Below are 26,097 nucleotides of genomic sequence, written 5' to 3' on the forward strand. Positions count from 1 at the left end.
GGGGCTGAGGGGGCTGGATAAGAAGTACAAGCTTTGAGTAAGCTGTATGCTATAGTATGTATATGCTGTACTATACAGTTAGCTGCACTATAAGCTTTGAGTAAAGTAGAGAATTAGTTAACAAAAGGTTGAGTAAGGGTTAGTAAAGGTTGAGTAAAGCAGAGGATGACTTAGCAAAGATTGCCGTTAAAGGACCGTTAGTCGTGAAAGCTGGCAGGACTGAGGGGTTCTGTGGAGACGGGGTTGCAGATGGATCCGTACCCTGTACGTGGTGCTCGGGATCGGTAGAGCAGAAACACCCCGTTCATTTTCCTTTGCTGGCAGAGCTGTGATTCACCGTTCACCTCACTTCCAATCTGCATAAACGAACTTGGAATCAGTGGAGAAAACACGTCACTGTTAAACAAAATACCCCTATTACTTCTCTACAGCAATTATATCGTTATTGCATCTATTTGTCCTCGTTAACCAACAATGAATCATAGTTTGTATCATCTGTCCTCTGCTCAAATATCTGAATGTTAGGGATATATAGCATTCCTGTGTGGCTTCTATCCCCACCACGCTTTATTGTCTTAATTTGTTTTTAAGCTAACCGTGTTTCAGTTCTAAAGACATGACTCGTTATTCTTTTCTGTGTAGCTCCTGTACTTGGAAGTGATGAGCTGCAGAGAGGGGGAGAAGATCAGCTGCTGCGAAGCTGGGGAAAAAACAACCTGGATTTCTTCACAGTTATCGTTGTTCTTTAAAGCAGTTTTGAAATAGTTGGTATTGTTCTACTTGGTAGTGGAATCGTAGGATATTAGGATATTTTACATTGTATGATAATAAAATGTATACAGTAATTCCACAGGATAAACAGAATCTTTGAGGTTTAACAAGAGCAAGTGTAGAGTCCTGCACCTGGGAAGGAACAATCAGAAGTATCAGTACAGGCTGGGGGACGACTTGCTGGAGAGGAGCTCTGCGGAGAAGGACCTGGGGATCCTGGTGGACGACAGGTTGACCATGAGCCAGCAGTGTGCCCTGGTGGCCAAGAGGGCTAATGGGATCCTGGCGTGCATTAAAAGGAGCATGCCCAGCAGGTCAAGGGAGGTGATCCTCCCGCTCTACTCTGCCCTGGTCAGGCCTCACCTGGAGTACTGTGTCCAGTTCTGGGCTCCCCGGTACAAAAAAGACAGGGATCTCCTGGAAAGAGTGCAGCGGAGGGCCACAAAGATGATACGAGGCCTGAAGCATCTTTCCTATGAGGACAGGCTGAGAGACCTGGGTCTGTTCAGCCTGGAGAAGACTGAGAGGGGATCTTATTAATGTTTAAAAATATATTAAGTGTGGGAGACAGAGGGATTTGGCCAACCTATTTTCAGTGGTTTGTGGGGACAGGACAAGGGGCAGTGGCCACAAAGTGGATCACAGGAAGTTCTGCACCAACATGTAAAAGAATTTCTTCATGATGAGGGTGACGGAGCGCTGGAGCAGGCTGCCCAGGGAGGTTGTGGAATCTCCTCTGGAGATATTCAAGGCCCGTCTGGACGCCTATCTGGGCAACCTGCTCTAAGGCACCTGCTTTGGCAGGGGGGTTGGACCCGATGATCTCTTGAGGTCCCTTCCAACCCCTGCAATTCTGTGATTCTGTGATCTTGATTTTCAGCTCTGTACCTGAGCCACATTCTAGCTGTAAGATGCCAGTCACCAGGCAGCATGAAGCAAGGCACCAGGTATGAAGCACAGACCTCATTCTGCTCCAGCACTGCAGAGCAGGTTTTAGATCTGCCAGGCGCATGCAGTTCTCCCGTTTGGAAAAGTTAAGTCTCCTGTGCTGACACCCTCTGGGCCTCTGTGAGGAGAACACGACTGCCAAGAAGCAGAGAGTTTTGTCTATGAAATTTTGATTTTTTAGTGGCTGCTGAAATGTCCTTTTCAGTTCTGGAAGTCTGTCCAGGAGCTAAACCAGCCCTGACAGTACACTGACTTTTAGAGCTTCGCCTTCCGCACAGCTGTACTGAGAACAGCCCAGTCAGACTGTAGAACCTGATTCATCATCTTGCCATGATTTCTTATGTAGCGTATTCTGTTTTCCATTATGTGACAGTGAGATTTTTGCTGTAACTCGCTTCAACACGTACTTATTTTTTTTCTTTGCACAGTAAGTAGAATCCTAAATCATGCTGGCATGGGAGACAAATGAGAATAATTCTAATTATCTCTGGTGTTTCAAAGTGGAAAATTAAATTGCACTGGTAAATATTTCACTTCAGCACTTGCCTCTGGACCCTTTCACCCCCTCTATTTTAAAGATTAACCTATGCTTCATATTTTTATTTCTCTCATTTGATAATATACTCAGTATACTTAACACAATGAGAATCTTTGGCAAACGTAAATAGAAGCCTTTGCTAGCTTAATTGGTTCAGCATATTAGCCTGTAATTCCAACAATTAAGTCTAGTTCCATCATTATTCTTTTATAAAATCTTTCTTATTGGATTTGACTGAAAATGAATTTGGAAACAAATGATTATCCCTTTTACATTGTGCCTCAATTTAATAGTAACTTAAATTCACTGCCTCTTTCATTCAAGGATCTGAAAATATTTTCCATATGTCAATGCAAAAAACTTCAAATACAGACTGATGAGGGGATTACTGTTATCTTCTTATAAAGAAACTGAGGCATAGTGAGGCTAATTACTAGGATTATTTTGTTAGATTGATGTCTTCCGAAAACTGGATAAATACTTACACCAAACAAAAAAATGAGAGTGAGTTGAAGCTGTAGTGGAATTTAAAAATCAGCCACACACAGCTGAATAAATCTAAGTGAAATGATTAATTTCCACACCATAAAATTAATTTAACCAGAAATAATTCCAAGTTGCTAAATATTTGTAGATGTGAGCTAAATGCCATGAATGCCTCGAATATACAGACAGTAATATAACTTAAAACTGTATTGAAACAATATTTGAAAAATGAGATGGTCTTTAAAAAAGTCTTAAAAAAAATCAGAATTGTCAGTGTTAAGCTCACTGTTCAGTTTCAGTCTGAGGCCCAACACAGTCTTGATGATGCAGTTAATAACTGCAGAAGCTGTTTTTGTTCTCTGGTTGCTTACTTCATTCACAGAACAGAACAGAAAATACCAAAGGAATAGGAAAAAAAAAAAAAACTGCTCCTTTTCTTTATTTCTTTGCAGGATCCTTCTTGTACATTGTCCAGGGGATGCGCTGAAGATAAAATACCATTCATTTCAGAATCCTTTCAACTTGTTCCCATAGTACTCTCCCTCTCCCCTTCCCTTGCCCCACAACTTACCAGATAGGGAAACACTATCAATTCCTTCTACAGAAGTGGAGTGGAGAAATATTTCAATTACAACATGAAAAGAATTCATGAATAGGCCAGCCGTTCAAAGTTGTCAGGGCAGTCGGTGGCCCTTCAGCTGAGCTGCATGGGGCAAATCACGGAGTAGACCTCCAGAGGGCCATACTCGCACTTCAGGCTGTGAAAACAGAGTGCCTTTCCCCTCCTCCTTTATACTTTTGGAGACAGTGAAGCAGAGCAGTATTCTGTAGACATTTAATTGAGCATGATGCTGACATAAATTTATTCTAGTCTTAGATATCAAAAACTTCAGTCTGCATTCAATGGTAATGAAAAACCAACCCAAACTACTGAGATACATAAAAACCAAAGCATTTTACATTGCAATGAGCTTTATACTTCTGTGTAATTACTGGAGACATGTTTAAATATGAACTTCCTTCCTTACAAGCAGATTTTAACTAAAGGGTTTAATTTTGTGCTAAAATAAAAATGTTTTCTCTGATATTTCATTTTGAAACCTGCACAGAATGCTTAATCCTGTGTTTCTGAGAGTAGACTCTGCTGCTATGGATACAGTGAGGTCAACTTTTCAGCCCTGTTATTTTACTGTGCAGTGTTAAAAGAGATGGCAGGATTTTTTATTTTTTTCCCAACAAAAATATATTAGAAAGTGTTTTAAATGTGTATGTAAAGCATTTCATCAATATTAACATAAGAATTTTAACAAGGTCTGGACTGGCCGCACTGAATAAACATCTTGCCTGTACTAGAACTTTGCTTCCATTTTCACTTGATGCTTTAAGAATGTGTTACAAATATTCATTAAGCTGCACAAAAGTCCTGTGATAATCCTCCAGGTGATTCCAAAAGAAAAAGAAAGGTTTTATGCTTTTTAAACAGCACAACAAGAGACTGAATAGCTTTTCTGTAAGAGCTGCAAATTTCTGCTTCTTCCTTGAGAAAGAAAAATGAGTAATGTCAATTTTTATCTTTCCTGTTTTTTGAAGACCTCCAGAACTATAAATTCTTTTAATTGAAAGCCTAATGCTACAGAATATCTCCTCCAAATTGGCTGTTAGGCAGCTGAGCTAAATAACCATTGTAGCTCAGTTTTAAAATTGTCTCACAAAAATGCCTTCCCTATCAATTACTCAGTTTTTACTTTCTTTTTATCGCAGTATCATAGTCCTTCTAATTTTTCTACTATCTACAGCATTACAGAAAAGGCTGGACTGAATAAAAAATAGCACAACTTTTTAAAAGGCGCACAGCACAAATATATCCCCTCTTCTCTCTTTTGTAAGAAAAAACAGTAGAAAACATAACTCATTTTTTTTCTTGTTACTGATCCCATATTCATTGTGCTGAACCTTTTACCACCACCCCACAAGAAACTTCACTGGTAGAACAGGTAACCACATTTCTCTGTAAAGCCCAAGTGAAGGAGAATCCATAATTTCCAAACAGCTTGACATATTTCTCATTTTATCATGGGACTACAACAGAGACAGCCCGACTGAAGTGAAAGGTGCTGTGTTTTCAACCCCATTGGTTATTTTATGCAGAAACGGAACTCAGGAATCCTAACGGTTAGTCCTATTTTTTCACTGTTAACATAGATAGTGGCAGGACAAGTCTCTCAGCACACCTGCCCAAACATCCCTTACTTTTGCTGTTTGTTGCAAACACAAGAATTACGGCTATCACCAAATTCTTCTAACTAGTGAAGAAGAGCCTTGCCTTGCGATGTGAGAAGAACCAAAAGGCCATGCATCTTGAACACTTTCTTGTTCAGCCTTTTTCAACTAAACTACTTCTTTGTATCAAATTCATTTTAGGGGACAAGCGTATTTCCTCAGATAGCTGCTGATAGGACTAACTAGGGATTCTTCAGCACTTTAAAATAATATTTACAATACTGGCAACATAAATAGAGGTTGTGTTAACATTTTAGAATAATGTCCAAAAAATGTTCTATATAGTATCATTATTCTGATTTTTTAACCTGGCTTTTTTCAAACCAATGCTTTGAAATTCTGGAGACATCTGAATGACCATTTGCACTCTCAAAAATCTGTAACATGTTTGGCAAAAGATAGAGAAGTGTGAAATGCTAGTTTCCAAACAGAAGTTTAAAAGAACAAATCCAGTGATGATTTTACAGATAATATCTTCTCAATAAGAAAGCACTTTTAATACAATTAATTCCTAAAAACGTATTTTAATTGTAAAATAATTGAAAATTACCTAAAAATGAAAATGATAAAACACATTAGAAGCCAAATTGTGGTGTGATTAATGAGTTTTTTTCACTAACAGCAGAACTGAAGTCTAAATCTATTATACTCAGCAAGTGATTAAGTTACTGCAAAAATGGAATTTAGTGAAAAAGAGAAATGATCCAATGGAAAAGGCTTTCTTCAGTTATTGTACATCCATTGGCAGGATCAAACATATCTTCCAACGTTGATATTGATTGCAAAGTAACATCAAATGGGATCTGACAAGTAAGGAAATAAATAAATAAATAAATAAATAAATAACACTTTACTAAGGTTATAAGTACCAAAAACTACATATATACAATATTCTAATATCTCATACTGAAGCCAGATTGCTGACCTACAACCGAAGTGTAAATTAGAAGTGCTAATTGCCTCAATATAAATTTGTGGTTAATGACATCTATTCCTTGAAACTAGAAGAATGAGATTAAGGGGAAGAGATTTCTGTGAACAGTCTCGTTCACAAAGTTCCTCCTAATCATCTGCAGATAAAATGAAGATATCAGAAAAGAGCAGCAAGAATGATTAGTAATTTGGAAAGTTTTTCCTAAGATGAGAACTTGAAAGACTTGAGCTAGTTGTGGAAGGTGAAATAGTGGGCTAAATAGTGCGATAAATTGTTTTGTGTGTCCATTGGACATGGAGAAGAGCTGTTTAGCTGATTTTGCAACTAATATGCTTTAGGTATTAAGAAAAACCAACTGTAGGAAGAGAAGCACTGAAAGAGGCTATCTAGGGAGGTTAATTTTTAATGCAATTATTTTATTGAGAAATTTGCTTTTAACATTTAAAATTGGAACTCCCAAGCATAACACTTTATTATCTCTCTCAAGAACAGAGCTGTTCATTAAATAGCTTTAAAAATAAACTGGTGAATCAGTTTTTATTCTTAAAACATGAACAGTCAAATAATTATAGATGAATAATTCAATGAAAAGGCACATTTTCGCCTTAGAAATATAACTCCATGCTGAAGCAAAAGTGCCAGAAGACACATGAACAGAAAAAAAGAGAATCAAAGAAGAGAAACTGGAAATATGACAGGAGTTAAAGCGTGACAGCTGAGAGAATGAGAAAACAAATACCACAAATTAGAACTGACTTTGCCCAATTAATTCACAAGAAGACCAGCAACAAAAAGTGTATGATGGGGAAAAAATGATGTGAAACTACATATCGGCAATGTATTTGCCGCCTTTTCCTGTGTGTTTGAAAACAAAGGGAATGTACTGTTCTCCATAATACATAATACTATGCTGAGGTTTCTAGCTCTCACAGAGAAGACTGGGTAATGCACACATGCAACTTATTTGAAAGTTTGGAAATACTAAGTAGAAATACTCTGTAAACAATGAAATGCTAAGCTGGCTTTTGAGAAGAATGAAGATTCTCATCATCTTGAATGATTAGGCTTCACTCACTCAGCCAACTCTGCCATATCTAGTAGGTTGTAGTTTGAAGCCTCTGCCTGAAACTTTGTGGTGAAAAGCCCATTGGTTCACCTGTTGAAACATTTTACTTTTCTGTGGCAGTATGGCAGAATAAAACAGAGCAGATGACATCATATTCTTACTGCAAAGACACTGTCACATCTTGCTCTCTCACTTTCATTGTAGACCCACAAAAAGAAGCAGACCAAGTGAAGGGGGATTCAGGAGAATTTAAAACAGGTCCAGGAGGCCCATGGGATTCTAAGGAGGCTCGGCCTCCTGTATTTGTCACAACTCTACCATGGAAGACATTTGGGAGCATGGAAAGTATAGTTCTGTATAGCTTTGCAGAATAAATACGTATGTATGCATTGACAGAGCTGGACTGGGTGATAGGAAGGTCTGGGAGTCACTTGGGAGAGACCTTCAGGATGAATAAAAGGAGTGGCAAGAATGGTGCACTGTATATAAAAGGGAAACAGAAAATTTGTAGGTAACAGCCTGCAGGGTGCATAGGACAGCATTACAGGTTCTCTCTTCAGTAACAGGCCATTAGCCAAACTGTTACCAGATAAAACTATGGATTCTCTTTTGTTAAAGACCTACCTGACTAGAAAAGAGTACAGTGGATGCTTTGGCCATTATAATTTTATTGTGAACAATTATAGGCAAGATAGGTTTGGGGGAGTCATATGTTATGGATTCAAAAATCTTCATTGGAGTTCCTTAAGCCCTGGCAGCTCTGCTCCTGATCCTCCTAGGATGCCTGAGAACACTGAGCAATATTGCTGCCTGCTATGGGCCAATTCCCATAGTCTCCTCTGGGATGCTGACTACAAATAAATACCAATAGGAATACAACAGTGTGGACGAAAAAATGGCATACTATCTCTGAGGCAGAGAAAGCTAAAGAAAATAGAAGGAAAACCTGAATAACTGCAAAAGTAAAGGGCATGGAAGAAAATTGCATTTGGCAACTGCATCATGGAAATACAATGGAACAATAAATTGCATCTAAACAATGACCAGAGAATGGTGGATAAAGCAGATAAATCCATTGTGAGTGAGATTTATTTTTAATACATATTTATTTGTATAAAAAGGTGATTCTAACAATGAAGATATCCACAGCTGGTAATCATGAACATTTGTATTAAAAAAAAAAAAAAAGTATGAGAAAAAAATTGAAAGGTACAAGATACTTAGTAGTAAAATCCATGTTTCAGCCTAACAGAACAATTGTTTTATTTTAGAAAACACATTTTTACTATTGATGAGAATAGCATACCTCAGTCAATGGCGAGGACAGGTCTGGAACAGAGAGCAGAGCTTTGACTTCAGATAAACACCTTTTAGCCATTTCCTAATGATATAAAACAAGAGAAAACCAATGCTGTACTATCAGTCTCGCCTGATAAGCTAACAGATGGTTTGGCTTTACAAAATTGTTCAGAACCACCAGGTTTTAACTTATTCTAGTTAAATTCAGAGGAAAATACATTTTTTCTGCAACAAAAATAGTTGCTTTTGCTGTACAATGCAAGTGCCCAAACCTTGCAGTTTTTACTGAGGAAAAATTGCCCCTGGCTCAGGTATTAAATCCAATGAGCATACTTTTGCTACATGTTTACTGAAGATGTTATAAACAAACACTCTGACAAGATGGTATTTATACATATCTAATGCATGGCATGTTAATCTTGTTACTATTCTAAACATTGGTTTTCCAATTACTGACATACCGTAATGAAAGTTTGAGCAAAAACCTTCAGGTAATCAGAAACACCCAGTAAAGGACAGCTCTGTCTAGCCTCCTGAAAACACTATATGCTGTGATTGGCCAAAACATCATTTGTTCTCCAAGCTGGTCAAAATACAGCTTTGTAATAATGGCACAGTGCACAATTGTCACTGTTTCACAGCATCCATCAGACCAAATGACAGCCTCTACATCATTAATCATTTCATATAATAGATATAAAGAGAATCCTGTCACATGATAAATGTCTCCCACTTTGAAAATAAACGTCTATTTTGCCTTGGCATTTATCAAGTAGCGGTTATGCTGTGGCAACATTCTATTCCATTGACATTATCTCAAAGAAACCACATGGAAAATTCTGAAATTACCTCTTTTGTGTACGTATCAGGGGAGTTATTTGGTTGTGGACCATATTCAGCCTTGCTAATAACAAAAAAATAAAAAAAAAAAAGACGAAGGTGGCATAGAGAAAATGAAAATAAATTCACTGCCAGTTTTACTCAGCTCTCAATAGTGTTATTAGAAGGTTCTTATTTCAGAAACCATCACTGCCCATTTTGCATTGAAGATGTGTAACTAATTTTTAAAAAGCACCTTTGGGTTGATCTCTCTGCTAATTTAACACCGTGCCAAGCATTTTCAGATGTAGATTGCTATAAATCGGGCATCAAATTTCAGATTTAGGTACCTGAAGATGTGGCCTTTATTTTCAAGGGGGAGGTTGAACATGCCTGGTATTTTTTGTAAAGCATCAAGCAATACATAAGGAGAAGGAAAAGTTAAATATTAAATGAAAAGTGAAAATATCTCAACATTGCTTGAAAGGGGTGAGGGAAGTTTAATCTTCTATGTCCGCCTTCCAAGTTACCTGTCATTTATTTCCCCAAAATAGGCATCTTAAATAAAACTGTCAGACATATTTAAGAGCAAAATTGTTCTGACTTACTTCTGTTTTTTCATCAAGATGCACTTTTGCAATATTAATTTCAGCTTTCTCTGAAGGAATTATTTTCAGGGTTTCATTTTGTTCAAGAAAACTTGTAGGTTCTGAAGCTGAAGATAAGCTTTCTGAACTTTGCATCAACATTTCAACTTGATGTTTCAGATTAGATAATTTCTCCCTTAAAGAAATAACTCTGAAAGATAAGATTTTATTACATATTGATTAGGTTCTAGATTTTCTTTCATTTCAAGATTGATCTCATAATTTTACCCCCCCCCAAAAAAAATCCATTAAAAAGTGGAAATATGGAATGTTTAAGCTTTTTGCATTAAATGATAAGAAGCAACATTTTAAGTAAGCCTCTCTAAAAAAAAAAAAAAAAAACATCCAACCAGCACAAGGTGGGCTGACAAGCTGGGTGGCAGAGGCTGCAGTTATTCTTGACCTTTAGTCCTTCCCCTCCACCTGCTCAGCCATTCAAAAAATGTTGGTCTAGATGAATGACAAGGAAGAGGTCATGAAAAATGCTGTTGGATGTAAAAAGAAGAGCTGAGTCAGGGGCTACAATGGAGAAAAATTCTTAAAGGCTCAGAGTTGTATGGGAAGGAAGGAGTACCTAATCCAGTGAGAGAATGGGAATAACTAAGAGTGCTAGCATTTTCTTGTGTTGCTATGCCAGACTAATGTAATTAGCATATGTTATTCATTTCTTTAAGATACAAAACTAAAAGACTGGTGCACTGAAAAGACATAATTTTGGGTGGGCTTAATGCTGTGTGCAATGTCTTACAGATTTTATAGCGAAAAGTGTCTGAAAAGCTAAAAAGAATGCATTTAAAGACTTTCATATGGCATGAAATAACAGGACAAAGTCAGTGTTTACTTGCCTAGCCAATGGAACCCATAAGTGACCTGAAAACACAGACATTGAACTGAAAATCTTGATGTTGCTAATTCTGATAGGCTTTCTATTATAAGCATAAAGCAGCAAAACCTGTAAAAGAGATGGAATAGGTAAGCTATAATGTGAAAGGGTACAGAAGGCCTATGGTACTTCAGTGATACTGGACTATAATTGCTATCAAATTCAGTGTACTGGTAAAGAGTAAAATAATTGACTTTCAGAAAAAAAAAAGAAAAAAAAAGTAGAGGTGGGCTCTTATGAATTTGTACTATACTCAGTTTTTATGTCTGTTAAAACAATTATTTGTTATTTTCTTTCAAAGTATATGAATTATTTCAGTGATATCATTTATATGGGTTTGAAAATGAGTTGTACCCTATCGAGTCACCATCAAAATCCCAAACTAGCTCTGATCCCAGTCAATCAATCCCACTGAGGTTCATGTTGAAAGTTCCTACTTCAAGTAGGCTGAACAGAGACCTTTTACTGAATTTCCAAATGGCAATTATTTACATTTCCAGTATGACCTTGTGCATGGCTGTCATCATGCTGTATTTAAATCCACGAACTGCACATAACTCACCATTTTAACAGAGTGGATCAATATAAGAGCACAGGACGATGAACTAGAATATTCTCATCTTTCACTGAATTAATTTTCTTGTATGACTGAAAATATGCTTCCCAGTAGTAGCTGATTATTTTGACTATATGGAAAATGCCAAGAATATGGCATGCATATGTCAGTTGTTTCAAGAGTTGTCTCCAGATCTCTACTGGTCTGTAAGGCCTTAAAGCAACTTTTAAAACTATATTGAGAAGTGCATTCTTTGCACTAACTTCATGTTGCTTCTATTAGCTTGCTAATAGAGGTAAGAAGGATCTAGCAGAAACTTTGATGTGCTAAGCCAAAATGTTTTAAGACCATGGGTTTCTATTGCAGTATCAGAAATTGTATCTACATTCAGTTCCCTTGTGTAAAAGACACAGCTTCCATCTTCCAGTCGCTCGGTTCCACACAACCCTCCAGTCCATCTCACCTTTCATTTTTAATCTGATTTCTTAGGGAAATAAGGTTCAAGAAATCGCATTTTCTTTGTATATGAGTACCTCTCGTTTCTGACAGCCTTCCACCAAATGATGCTGTTTGAATATCTGCAACCCTCAACCAAATTTAAGAGTAGAGGTCTTAAAGACTTCAAAGTCTTGCAAAAGACAAGAAAACATTATGGCCTGGAGGCCCTACATGATCTCCAAAGTCTTTCTTTAACCTGCTACCAAATGACTGTCAGGGCATTATGTTTGTCCCGTGTAGCAGTTTTTTGTTGTAATAAATGCATAGCTCCAGGCTGTCCAGCTTGCCAATTGGTTATAATTCAGTTAAAAAGTTGTTCTGTCATGATTTGTAATTTGTCATGATTCAAATATTCATTAGAAATGAGACTTAATTTGTTCCAATACTTAATGAACTGCTTTGGTGTAGCTATACCTTAGTCTCTGTATTGTTTGATGGCTTTGCTAGAGAAGGATTGTACCACTGAATGTTAATTTCCTTATTTGAAGCATTTGCTGCCCTACTCTCTGTCTGATGGCCTGCTTCTGTGGTGACAGAAACCGGAGAAGCTATTCTCACACTTGGCATCTTTGGTAAAATTCCAGAAGTTTCAAGAGACATCTGAAACACACACACAAAAAATTAAATTGTATTTTACTAGTGTAACTTGTATATGTTTATAATAGCCTAATGTCTATTAATATCAGTGTAACTTTCAGTTCTGCATAAATATATGCTTATTTAGATAAATGGGTAATTATTTAAAGGTGTCCATCTTACCAAGTCAAGGCTTTTCAAAATTCAAATAAAGAGATATTTCTAAAGGTAATACAAAGAATCTCTGGGCTGACTTAGAGACATCTGCAATAACAGTGATTATTATATTTGACTTGTAATCCTCATGGTATTATCCTTTTTGCTAGAAGATATTATTTGTCATGCTGACCATACAAAAATTATTGATGAAAAAGTCATTTGGCTGCTATACGTGCTGATAACTAAGAGAAATCTGAATGCCAGAGTAATGTTTTACTTATGTTTAAATACTCATTTTTTCATTTTCAGCGTGTCTCTGTGGCGCAATTGGTGAGCGCATTCGGCTGTTAACTGAAAGGTTGGTGGTTCAAGCCCACCCAGGGACGGGGAGTCACATTTTGAAAGGAAGTTGTGGGGAGCTGGGGACTGGCCTCTTCTTGCAGATAACTAGCAATAGGACAAGAGGGAATGGCCTCAAGTTGTGCCAGGGGAGGTTCAGGTTGTAAATTAGAAGGAATTTCTTCTCAAAAAGAGTGGTTAGGCATTGGAATGGGTTGCCCAGGGTGGTGGTGGAGTCACCATCCCTGGGGGTGTTTTAGAAAAGGTTGGACGTGGTGCTTAGGGACATGGTTAAGTGGGTGACATTGGTGGTAGGGGGATAGTTGGACCTGATGGTCTTGGGGGTCTTTTCCAACCTTAATGATTCTGTGATTAGCTGTACAACAAACATACAGTGATATCTACTGAAAATCCAGTCATTTAATTTGTGAGGATTTGTCACATCTCATATCTACTAAAATATATATGGAACATTAGCAGACTATTTATCAAATAGTTACTGTTTGGTTATCATTTACCAGGGAAGCAACTGGAGCAGTGCTGTCAACCAACATTCATTCATGAATAAAAGCCTTTAAAAATTGTAAAAGACATGATTTAAAGGCTAAACAGTGCCACACCATTTCTAGTTTTTAAAGTGTTTTGCAGTTTGTAAAGAATGGAGGAGGCTAAACAGTGACATTTTGGTAGAATATGGATGCTGTTTAGAGCTATAGTGCCTCCATCATTGATTCCAAACTATGGACACTGGAAATAACTGCCTGGAGAGTTAGTTCTGTTTTAATATTGAATGTTCATTGCTGAAAAAGCCTGGAGAATTTTACCCACTTAATTTTTAGACAATGCAGCTCAAAAGGCAATAAATCCAAGTGAACAATAGACAGAATTTTCACACTGATCCAATCTCACTTCCTAAAGCCAGCTCCCAACCCACATCAAAATACAGAAGTGAAGATAAACATGGAGTCATGCATGCTATAGTTATGCATTTTAGCACATGGATTTACCTTCAGTATGGCATGGTACAACAAATGGGATGGTCCATGACACATAAACTCTGAATATGAAGTGATAAAAGTGTCCATACCTCTTAGCATGCCATGAGGTGTGCATGGCTAAGCCACCTAGTACAAGAATATTCTACATTCAAGATCTTAGACTTTACTTTTGGCAATGAATCACCCACTATCCTGCTAAAATGGAAAGTGAACAAAATTATAAGAAAATGCACATATGGAGATGGGAATGACCTAATTTATGCCAAGCCCCTCAGTTAAAGCTCTCAAAAGCCTATTTTATGATATGCATTTCTTTCTAAAACGTGCAGTATATTTTCTTTTTCACTGAGCTGCTTTTTTTGTTATTTACATCATATTGAATCTTTTTGAGGGTAGATACTACAACTGCTCTTGTCAAACTGGAGGGCTGCTGAATTGAATCTATTCAACTTTGGTGAAAGCCTGAGAACAACAAACCGTCTTATTTTAAGTGTTTCCAGCCCTACGTACTATCATGCAGCAGAATAAAAAGAAAAAAAAAATAAAAAAAAGCATGAAAAATGCAACAGGCCACACAATTTTAATTTTAACCTTCTTAATATAACTTGGATTCTTTGTTCTGTAGAGCTGAAAAGAAATCATAAGTCAAAAGCAGAAAGACATATATAAGTGAAACAATCTTGTACATAAAAATCTTTCAAAAATATCTATTTTTGTTGTTAAAAAACAGTATCAAATTACAGTAACATTTAAAAAAATAACTTATACAGCCTTCTGAATAGTTAAAGCTTCTAAAAATGTTGTAACAAAAATCAATGAAGCTTCAAATTTAAAAAAGTAAGAGCTTTATGCTTGTTAGCTGTCTACAACAGTGAAGCTAACACATGATTATGAGCTTGCACCTGTCACGAAAATGACAGTGAGCTCTGAAGCTTATTATTCTAGGACAGTGTAATACTAATTATGTCAAAAGAAGAGCAGACAGAGTAAAATAATTTTTGATATACGATGGCTGTTATAAATGTCACATACCATATATTTACAATTTATTCAGTGGCACAGTCAGCTCTTTGTTGGGAAATGAGTAATGATATGCTGTCCAACACTGCAGAAAGTTCACCAACTCTAGAAGAGCTACTTTCACAAAAGTATTTTAATTCATTTTGATAAGATAAAAAGCCCTCGCTCTTCAAGGCTCCCCTGTCTCCATCTAACCCCGAACACAGTAAGTAAAAAATAAACCATAGAGAGTAACCCATCATTTTAATTTTTTAGTATTAGGATAATTATTAATGTGAGAAGTGTGATGGGGAAACTTGGAAGAAAATCATTTTTACATTGAATCTTCAAAGACTTTTGCCATACAATATTCAACACATATGCCATGGTCAGCATAGACTTCAGAATTCCAATATGAGATTTCTCTGAGTAGTATAGTCTGAACTGCTTATATTTGAAAGCTCAAATAGTCTGTTTGCAAGCCAGAGAAAATACTAATTTTCTAGCCAGCTGATAGTCAGTGAAAAATTTTGGCAATCTTCAGACATTAACTGAATTTCAAACATAGGGCTTCAACAGATTTTGAGAAAATATAAATTATACATTTATGTGAAAATCAGTCTTTTACTACCGACCAAATTAACAATATTGTTATTGCTTGTACCAACAAATTGCAGATCAAACCTTAGGACATTTTTGGTGTGAAACATGGAGCTCTCAAAGATTAAAAGCTTCAGCCTTACCTAATAACACATCCACCTTCTAAACTAATAATGAACTTTTCTTAAATATCATTTTGCTTAACTTCCTAAGGCCTAAATAGAGTGGGCACAGGATAGCGATCATTTCTGCAGGAACGAATAACACAAAGATGTTTGCATTTGTTAATGAAGTCCTTCACTGCTTGCATAGGATTTTGGTTTTGCAGTGATCCTCTGGATAATTAATTTCTTTCTTCAATAGTGCTCCCAGAAATATCACCACTGGAATTAGCAAGAATGTGAACATTTACAAAATGCAATTCTAATATATGTATATATACTTGAAAAATCCATATGAACAATACGTACCTTTGAAGAATCTGCTAGATTACCATGTGGTAGTTCTACATCATATAGCTCTTCTGGGAAGTTCTCAGGACAACACACGGAATATTCGAACAAATGTGTTTTAAGGAAGGAATGCATTTTTGCAATGCGTAGAACAATCCATGAGTCAAAAACAGATTTAAGGCGTCCATCTCTTCCAGAACATAATTCAGGTCCTGATTTAGGGGCAGGTTTGGAAAGAGATTAATTTTATTAATTATTAATTAATTATTATTTATTGTTTTAATTATTGATATTATTATTTATTTAAAAGTAAAGTTTTATACTGCTACTTGATATTCATACATTTAAAAATATAGTAGAATATCTAAATCAATTCTGTAGGAAATAAATGCATTTCCAACAATTATACTGATTGTCCTTGAATGTTAATAGGGTATGTTTTTTGGACTGCAGTTTTTCACTGGAAACCTGATACTGAACAAGGTTCCGTCTAGTAGTGTAAAGTGAGAGGTGCAGATTTGAGGTTTAGGGACTTAAATTTAGGTGTGTAAGCATCAGTATGTTCACTAGACTTCTAAGCACCAGCTAGAGTAACGGTATATAGTCAAGGTAAAAGTCAAAGTAAAGGTAAAAGTCAATACGGTCAAAAGAAGCTGTAAGTGCAACTTTGCTCACCCTAGTTTAGACAGCTAGTGGCTGATGATCAGAGTCACTCCTTATGCTCCATCAACAGTAACTGCAGTGGTATATGCAAATTTTGACACCTACACATAAATACTTTACTGTCCTTATGATTCTGCAGTGAGGTAGAATATTTTCCTTTTGTATGACATCACGAGGATAAAATACCAACCTCCTCTGAAATTATTATTTTCAGAGTTGCTTAGTTTCTCTCTAGAGAAAGTCTATAATCTAGTTTGATTCTTAACTATCAGTGTCACTTGTCTATCCAGCATCATATGCAGATGCCCGGAAATTAATAGATTCCTACTCTGTTTAAAAGGTTCTATCTACGTTTGCAGTGAAATAAACCACGTATATATGTAACATCTGAGCATTTAATCTAAATGCTCAATAATGCTCAGCCTTCCCATTTAAACTACAGTCAACTCCTATTTTCATATAATCATAGAATTTTCAAAAACAGGCCCCCAATCCGAACAGATTTGTTTCAGATGGCACTGAAGTCTGATGTACATAGAATTTAAAAAATATATAGTTTATGAATTTAAAAAGTGCTCCAGAAATAGTAATAGAAATTCTGTTTTCTGGGATGCATTATCTTGGTATTATTAAGGCCTATAAAAAAAAAAAAAAAAAAAAAAAAAAAAAAAAAAAAGGTAATATCTTTACTTACAAGACATGTAAACTGACATATTATTACTTCAGTAAAGATTTCTCACCTTTACATAATTTAAAGGAGCTGAAAATGAGGAGATCTCAGATTATGGACTTAAAACTGACACTTTTGGCCTGCAAGAACAGTATGTCACCTACAGCAGTTTTCTAGAAGGAATAAAAAAATCATACCAAATAGAAGGTTTGTGTTATAAAGTCTTTGTAAATAACTGTGATAGTGAATTAAGTGAACCCATGTTATCATCTCGTTCTTCTGGCTGGCCTTGGTGGCAAGACATTCCATTCTTTCATTTTGGTTCTGCTCATTTTGTATGATTTGTTTGTTTTCAGTCAAAGATGCTGTGGGACTTTCAGAGACAACATTGTATCCATCTGCAAATCCAGTAACAATACAAATATAGACATTAAGTCAATGGTTGCGATTCAAAAGCTGTTTCTAAGCTGTATTGGAACTGACTATCTCTAAGTAAAATGTAACCTGCAAACCTGGTTATGTTTTTCATAAGAGCAAAATTCGTCATATTCTTCTTCAGTACTAGCTGAACACTGTGAAGAAAATATTTCCCAGATCACGGCCAAGAATCTGAGTGGTCCTTGTAAGAAGGTAAGAGGGGTAGAGAGAAAGGGTTTCTTCTCTCTCTCTCTCCACATAAAAGCTAAGCAAATGCAGAAATGAGTCTTAGTGCTTTGTCCTCAATGTGTGTGGGACACAATCATCCATTTGCATCACCACTTTCTGACTCATTTGCAATATACCTATACACTGTGTTTAATTCTATTTACAAAACTTTTACAAAACTTAATTTGAGCTCTATATCTAGTCTCTGCTATCTAACACTTGCCCTGAATCCTCAAAATCCACAGCAAAATACAATTTTACTTCTAGCTTTTAGTGGAGTCATGAAAGGCCAAATTAATTCCACTATCTGTGGAAGGTCTCTGTGCTTCCCTGTACAACTGGAGCCTGAATCTGCAGGTGTGCTTCAGACAGAAACCTAAACAAAAATCTGTGAAAGTTTTGCCAGCATAAAGTTTGCAAAGACCTGATTCCTGATTCCTTGTTTCAAGCCTGAACCAAGATAAGGTTCCTAACGGGAATGATATTTTAGTTTATCTTTTCCCTCCTTTCCCCTCCAAACACATTAGAAACCCTAACTGGCAGTAAAGTTTAGTAGCTATCATTCTTACTCACTGAGGAACAAATCAAAATGATCAGCATAAGTGGGAAGATTTTCTGTTGTTATGCAGATGATAAAGGTCTTGAAGGAGTTAAGGAAAGCTCACTAGTGTATAACTAGGAATCCAAGCAAAGATAACTCCACTCCAAAGGAACATCTTATATTATACTTGTAACAGCAAGTGAACTAGAGTAGTGAATATATAATCAGCACTGAGTGAGTAATAGGTATCCTTGCAGATGTCATCAATCCTAGCTACTGCAGTTGAACTTAGTTATGCTGACCTGAACTCAGAATGTTTATTATCAGCTTCAGTCCAGTCCCTTTTAGATATTAAGTGTATTATCAATAAAATGTCTCCTTGATTCTGAATGAAAAAAAAATATGTTTTTTTTTTGTGTTGCCCAAAAATGCTACTTATGCAAAAAGAGTGGGGAAAAAAAACACAGTACAATTATCACTATATCACAAATTATGTTCTATACATGTTTTCACTGTTTTAGTACATTGCTCTCTCAAAAGCCTTCACAATTCTTCTGGTTTATATCTCATTCCAAATAAATTAAATATTATATTGTAGTAATTCCTAATAGTAATCTTCCAGCATACTTCTACAAAAGCTGAATGCCTCCATTATTCACGATATATCACAAACAATTGTAAAAAGAGAATTTAGTTAAAAATGTCCAAATTGTTTATAAATGAAACTTAAACAATGTGTTTCACTGATGGCTTTAAAGAAAATATTTAGCATGCTGTGCTGATTATTTCCATTTCAATTTACCTTTATATATTTTGGCCTACTATTGCTTTTCTACATTTTCTATTTTTTTTTATTTTTTGTGCTGCCTAACAGAACTATCAGGAGAAACACCTGCTGCATTTGATAAAAGGAAAAAAAAAAAAAAAAAAAAAAAAAGATCTGTAATTATAAGCAAATGGTGCTAGTACAAGACAATCAGATTGATGGAAGGTCTTAGCATACAACACTTCTTTTCATATACCAATCAAAACACGTGCTTAAACACTGTACAGTAAGCAGACATTGCTCAGCTTTGCCAGCAACTGTTGAGTAATTCAGTCTTTGCCAGTCACTTGAGATGACTGAAATTAAGCCATGGAAACAAACTTCTATCACTAAATGTTTCCCAGTTTAAAAATAAACACAGACATTTTGCCTTAGTGCTTATATAACATTTTGAAACCATTATTCCACAATTCCTAATTTCACTGAATTTAGTTTTTATTAAAAACTTTAGTTTAATCAGCTCCAGTAGTTGTAAAATAAATGCAGAAGTTGGAATTAAGTGAGGCAAAGCTCTACTGAAAAGCTAGGACAAGCATCTCTAAAAGACAATACATTGGACTGGAAAGACAGTGAAATTTTTTATTATACTGACATTGACTTTTAGAATATGGTACCTAGGCAAAAACTTTGCAAGAGATTTTTTTGTTTGGTTACTTCATTTTTGGTTTGGTTTTGGTTTGTTTGTTTGTTTGGGGGGGGGAGATTGGTTGTTTATTTTTTTGTGTGCAGGTGGTGGTTTTATTGGTGGGGAGCTATTCAACATCAACAGTTGATTGTGAAATCAGAAGAAAAAGTGAAAATCTCCAAAGAAGAGCTGGTATAACTAAGGAAAAATTGTGTTCTAAATGAGTGTTTGACAAAAAAGCAGGGATGCCTTATCTGGGGGCCAAGAGTTACTCTGGAAGTCTGGGGAAGCCTTGTGACAAAGGCACATCTGTTTCTCTCAAAGATGGCAGTATGTGCACTATTCCCATCACTCTCTCTAAACCACAGTATGCAAACTCCGCAATTTTTCTTAACCTATTAAGCACATACACAGGCTGATTATAGACCCATTTGCCAGGTTACCTGAACTGCTCACATTTTGTTCTGCCATGCAAGACAAGAAGGTTTGGCTTTTACTTTCCAAATGTGACCTATAGTTTTCCATAAATGAAAATTAGATACCAAATGTATTACTAGATTATATGGCATATATAGTTCATTTTTATTTAATATTCTAATATCACTAAGTATAAAGGAATACCAGACAAGAAGTCTCTGTATGAAGCAAGAAGATCCATGGAAGCAAATTCTGGAATTTTCTGCTGTACTTCATCCTTCTCTTTAACACTCTTCATTCCAATTAATAGCTGAGAAGCAACCACTGCTTCACTAACCTAAAAATAATATTTATTTTATTCAGGACTTGTTCACTGCAATATTTGCATAGATTTTAAAATCTGAGACTAGCAAGCTAATAATGAAAAATTAATTACTCAATATACTATATTTTTAAAAGTCAGGAAAATATTCTACTCCTCTCTGACATATGGTACATACCATATTTAAATAAATCATTACTGCTGACAGCTTAATTACTACACAAGTGATTTCAAATCAGATATCCTCACCTGGATGCCACTGATGTCTGCCCACATGTCAAATACATATGCACATATCAGGCAGCGTGCTGTTATATTTGCACTGAACCAAAGTAGAGGCAAACAGAGTCAGATCTGTCCATAAGAGATTAAATGCACCACTAAGACAGCGTCCACTATAATTTCCTCAAATTAAGGCCCATGCCAGAAATTTCAGGGAACCTTAATTCTTGGCTTGTTTTGCGTTGTCTTCTTTTGTTTTGTTGGGTAAATTGCATGAGATAAAACCAAAGGCAAAAAAAAATACCTCTTCAGAATATTGCACCAACCTGTCTAGCTGCTCTTACTGCAATCCAGGCTTGTACCTTGTAGCCTTCTGATTTCAGAGCCTACTCAGGAAAAGAAGAGAGTTCTCTAGAAGAGGTCTAAAATTATACACCCACTCATAATTAGGATTCTAAATGTATTATGGTAAAATATACTTTGATGATAGCAAAAAATCCTCAGACTTAGATAATTATTGCTTAATTTAAAAGTAAAATACAACATTGGTTTTATAAATCCATAATTTAATTGGTAAAAGCTTTACCCAGAATACCCATAGCATACTAATTGTCTGCTCCTCTAAAATTTTCTCAGTGCAGCTTATGTGACCCTCACTATTCCGTAGAGTTCAGGTGTAATTTTCCATTTTCTAGAATCTCAATTACTCTTTCCTCTAATGTTAGACTTTACACTCAGAAAACAGTTTGTAGCCACTTTAATGTGGTTGAAGCCTTTTATGTTTCTCATGCCTAGCTCATAACTGTACTGAAAAATTGAAATATGGTAAAGTATAAATATTACTACATAAATATCATGTTAGAATGTTATGTTTTCTTTGCAAAGAACAAATTAATGAAAACATTTGGTTCTGTTTCTTCCTATTTTATAATAGAAAAATATTTTAAATGTTATCATTCCACACAATAAACATGAAGAATCACATCAAACGAAATATAATTCTACTGCTGTACTATGTGATTTCTTTGTGTGATTTTTCTAGTAGGATTTTCAATACCAGTATGATTTATAGGTCACAGTAAGTAATAGCTTGGCAAGATGAACAGTGTTCTAACAGAAACACATTTCCTGCTTTGAAGAGGCAGCTGCCCAAAAGATAGAAAACATACCCTTGATTTGGAAGGCACTATCTTATCAGTCTGTGACACATTCTCACTGTGTGCGACAAAATGCATATACAATAGTGCTATTTCAAGGTATGATCTTCTTATTAACCTGCGAGAAACAAAACACAGACCAATCAGTGTTAATACCAAAGTAAGCATTATGATGATACAGTCTGACTCTTACATAAGACTAGCCAGACAGCCCCACCAAATAAATCATTCATCCAACCCACAACATCTCCTTCAAATATATCTTCTTTCAGAAAGACATGTAATCCTGTTTTCAAGTCTCAGTGGGACTGAAACATCCCTGTGGTTTGCTTAACAAGTAACACTGTGATTTAAGAGTATGTCAAATATAATTTGTGCCACATGCAACAAATAATAAATATTCAATAAATATTTACTTTATTAAATAAATAAATGGGAAATGTTTAGTGAGAAAACTGTAATTCTGCAAGGAAAGTGATCTTTCTGTACAGAATCTGTACAGAATCTCTTTCTTCCTCAAGTTCAGGAACTATTGTCCCGGTTTCCTTGAAATATGGATGGCTGAATTTGGATACAAGTATTCAGTCAAACCCAGAGAAGTCCTTCTCTCTTCCAGGAACTAGGAAAAACACCAAAGGTTAACAAAATGATCTTTCATTTCCTCATTGGATTCAGCTAAAGAACCCTCTTAGTTATGAGTTCTGTACCAGAATATTCTACATCTTCAGACAGACTGTCCTCACCAGATCCTGTTCTCCTCCTATCCTTATTTCTCCTTCAGTCATTTTTTCAGTAGTAGTATAAACAAGGCCAAAACCACTGTATCTGCAGAACGTCAACATTTCTATTCCCTTTAGGTTTCTAAGTGTTTTACACAGATTCCTCCTATCTCTGCAGAACTCTCCAGATTTCCCCTAAGAAATAGCTTCCTTAATCTTAGCAAAAAACTCCTGCTTATGCAGTTACTCTTTTTGACCAAGTCATATTACACAGAGCTGGCTGCTTAGATAGTACCATAAATTCCAGCTTTAGTATGATCTGTGTGAAGCAAAATATGAAAGTCACATAATGCTGTTCAGTTCGGGAGAGGACAAACTAAGTCTGAAGATGAGAAGTTCTGCACTTGGTTGGCCACAATTTAGTTAACTTTCCAGTCTTGCTAATAAAACAGGATTTCAGACATCAAGAAACAACTTCAATTAAACAATTCCATAGGTATCTGAGGGCTCATATATAGGTGATCTGGATGTTTAGTTTTCCAAAAATAAGAAAGCTGAGGTCCATTGATGTTGCTGTACAGACTTTAGAAAGACTGTAGCAAATTAAATAAGAGTGTAGTAAATTAAACACCACAGTCGATTTCTGTACTATCTTCCATCATGCTGACTTGCTTGTAGAGGTTTATTACTATGCTACTGCTTCAGTGTTCAGAGTTCTGGTTCATTAACTTAAGTACCAGAATACCCACACAATCAAGGTAAATTGCTGCCTTTACACTCTCTGTAACCATACATGGCACATTATTCATTAAGACTGGTCAAGAATCTAAAAAAAATAATGTCCAATATATCAGAGTTGCTTGACAGAATTTATTGGCTGGCTTGGCTCAGCTCTTTAGGCATCTTCTATGCAGATAACTAATGCCTAAGTCACTGTCCTGATATCTGTTACAAACACATTTCCTGTGCTCCTTCTGCCTCTGTTCTTCTGCCTTTTTCTGGCTGCTAACCTTTTCAAGCTGGATTTCTATTATCTGGAAAGGGGCAAGCCACAGCTCATCTTCTGAAATATGAATAAAACCCCTGTTTAACTGATAGCTTTGTCACTGGTGTTGACAGAGAGGGTAAAAATTTGGAAATAAAACTAAAAGCCGTAACTTAGTATGCTCAAAAAATGTTTTTAAATCTTCTTAGCATTAGTTTTAAATAAGAGAGTAAATATACATTAGTTCTTCTATACTACAACAGAAGAAAACTGTACAAAACCATAAAAGAAGTCCCACACTAAATCTTAGGAAAAGGTCAAAAATATATTCACATGTGATTAAAATCATTTTGAAAGTTATATATCTAGTTTCTTACTCGAAGTTTTGATCATGTTGCTGGCTCAGTTTTATAGCTTCCAACAGTGTTTCAACAGCTAGATATGACTTGTTATTGCCTGCTTTGGTTATCTGGCATTCCACCTTACCTAAGAAATATAGAAAGCATATTTGCAAGATTTTACTATTTTTTTTTCCATAAGACCCTGACCCAGCCTGTTCCCCCCGCCCTCCCACCCCCACCCCCAGGAAAGTTGAACAATGCACTGCACTATCTGTTTTCTTCCCAATTGTACTGGGTTTACATGGCATGGCTTTGGTAGCAGGGGGCTGCAGGGGTGGCTCCTGTGAGAAGAATCCAGAAGCTGTCCCATGTTAAATAAGCTCCAAAGGGACCTGCCAATGGCCAAAGCTGAGCCAATAAGTGATGTTGTTTGCACCTCTGTGTGAGCATATTTAAGAAAGGGAAAAAAGCTACTGAGCAACAGCAGTTGGGAGAATGAGGAGTGAGAAGCAGCCCTGCAGCCCCCAGGTCAGTGCAGCAGGAGGGCAGGAGGTGCTCCAGGCAGGCAGCAGCAGTTCCCGGCGGTCAGTGGAGAGGCCCCTGGTGGAGCAGGCTGTCCCCCTGCAGCCCATGGGTCCCACATGGAGCAGATCTCCACGCTGCAGCCCGTGGAGGAGCCCCTGGTGGAGCAGGTGGATGTGGCCTGGAGGAGGCTGCGGCCCATGGAGATCCCCCGCAGGAGCAGGCCCTGGGCCGGAGCTGCAGCCCGTGGAGAGGAGCCCACGCAGGAGCAGGGGTCTGGGGGGAGCTGCCGCCCGTGGGGGACCCGTGCTGGAGCAGTTTGCTCCTGGGGGATGAACCCCATATATGGAGCTGTGTGGGAGCAGTTCTTGAAGAGCTGCTGCCTGTGGGCAGCCCCCACAGGCTCAGTTCTGGAAGGACGGCATCCCGTGGGAAGGACCCCATGGGGAGCAGGGGCAGAGATGGACCATGAGGGAGTGACAGAGATGAAGTGTTAGGGACTGACCACAGCCCCCATTCCCAATTCCCCTGCATTGCTTGGGGAGAAAAGGGTGTATGAAGGGAAGATGTTTTTAGTTTCTCACAGCTCTAGCTTGTTAGTAATAGGCAATACATTTTATTAATCTTCCTATGCTGAGTCTGTTTTGCCCATGACAGTAACTGCTGAGTGATCTCCCCGTCCCCATGTCAACCCTTGAGCCCTTTTAATTGTATTTTCTCCCCTTTTTCTTTTGGGGATGGGGATTGAGAGGGCAGTTGTCGTGGAGTTCAGCTGCCCAGCTAGGTAAAACCACCACACCAATAAGGAAAATCTTTTCTTTTTTTTTTTTTAGATGTTATGCACAATGCCTGTATAACAAGTCATTTCATAGACTAGCTAAAATAAACTGTGGAATCATAATGACTCTTAATGTACAGTGATCCAACTGGAAGACCATTGTATATTGAAGGGGTAGTGATCCACATAACAGTCACTGTGTAGGCACAGGTCTGTGCTGTACATGCAGTATGGCTTCTGGGCCAGTGTCATGCTGTGTACGTCCTCTGGCCACAGGATAAACTTAGCCATTTAACAAGAGAGCCTGTTGGCATCAGCTTCTCTGTACCAATGATTATGCCACCTGCAGATCCTTGCCTTTTTGTAAAGTGTAGCAAAAAGTTAGGTGAACATGCTTTTTGTTTGACAGTAGAAACAGTGAATCAAACTATTTTCTTTCAAGAGCTCAAAAGACAAAATGAGACCACATTTTCACTGATGGGATCTGCATGGTGTGCTACAACCTGACTAGAGGCCCATTTAATAATGTGCAACTTGGGTTTGTCAGAATCTGAAGGGTTGTAAGATTGTTTACACTATCCTTTATAGTGCTAATCTTGTAAATGACATTTTAAGTGATACTTTACAGAGTATGATTGCCTTTTTGGCTGGGATCCTTACAATCCAGCACCTCCTGGTGCAAAACATAATGCCACTGAAGTCCGAACGCAAGCAGACATTGTGTAATTCATTAGCTTTGTTAAATTATTTAGAAAAATGTTATGAAGCTCTCATCTTCTTTACATCAGACTGATGCAAAGGAGCTAATTAGCTTTC

At 36.9% G+C, this 26,097-nt stretch overlaps 1 protein-coding gene and 1 non-coding gene across 3 annotated transcripts in view; one reads left to right on the top strand and one right to left on the bottom strand.

Moving 5' to 3' along the window:
• Nucleotides 1-5,377: 5,377 nt before the first annotated feature.
• Nucleotides 5,378-26,097, bottom strand: part of CFAP54 (cilia and flagella associated protein 54) — a 111,827-nt gene continuing 91,107 nt past the window's right edge. For both annotated transcript variants that reach the window (XM_035315008.1, XM_035315007.1), the window contains 11 exons: nt 24,018-24,126; nt 21,949-22,054; nt 21,106-21,165; nt 20,440-20,572; nt 17,379-17,579; nt 15,867-16,060; nt 12,140-12,325; nt 10,634-10,740; nt 9,750-9,939; nt 8,330-8,404; nt 5,378-5,826 (listed from right to left, as the gene is read on the bottom strand). In XM_035315008.1, the coding sequence (XP_035170899.1) occupies nt 5,707-5,826; nt 8,330-8,404; nt 9,750-9,939; nt 10,634-10,740; nt 12,140-12,325; nt 15,867-16,060; nt 17,379-17,579; nt 20,440-20,572; nt 21,106-21,165; nt 21,949-22,054; nt 24,018-24,126 (1,481 nt within the window). In that variant the 3' untranslated portion in view covers nt 5,378-5,706. The remainder of the gene's footprint in view (nt 5,827-8,329; nt 8,405-9,749; nt 9,940-10,633; nt 10,741-12,139; nt 12,326-15,866; nt 16,061-17,378; nt 17,580-20,439; nt 20,573-21,105; nt 21,166-21,948; nt 22,055-24,017; nt 24,127-26,097) is intronic.
• TRNAN-GUU lies at nt 12,773-12,846 on the top strand. Its single transcript has one exon. It is a non-coding gene; the product is annotated as a tRNA-Asn (tRNA).

The sequence above is a fragment of the Oxyura jamaicensis genome, chromosome 1, assembly GCF_011077185.1.
Source record: "Oxyura jamaicensis isolate SHBP4307 breed ruddy duck chromosome 1, BPBGC_Ojam_1.0, whole genome shotgun sequence".
Lineage (NCBI taxonomy): Eukaryota > Metazoa > Chordata > Aves > Anseriformes > Anatidae > Oxyura > Oxyura jamaicensis.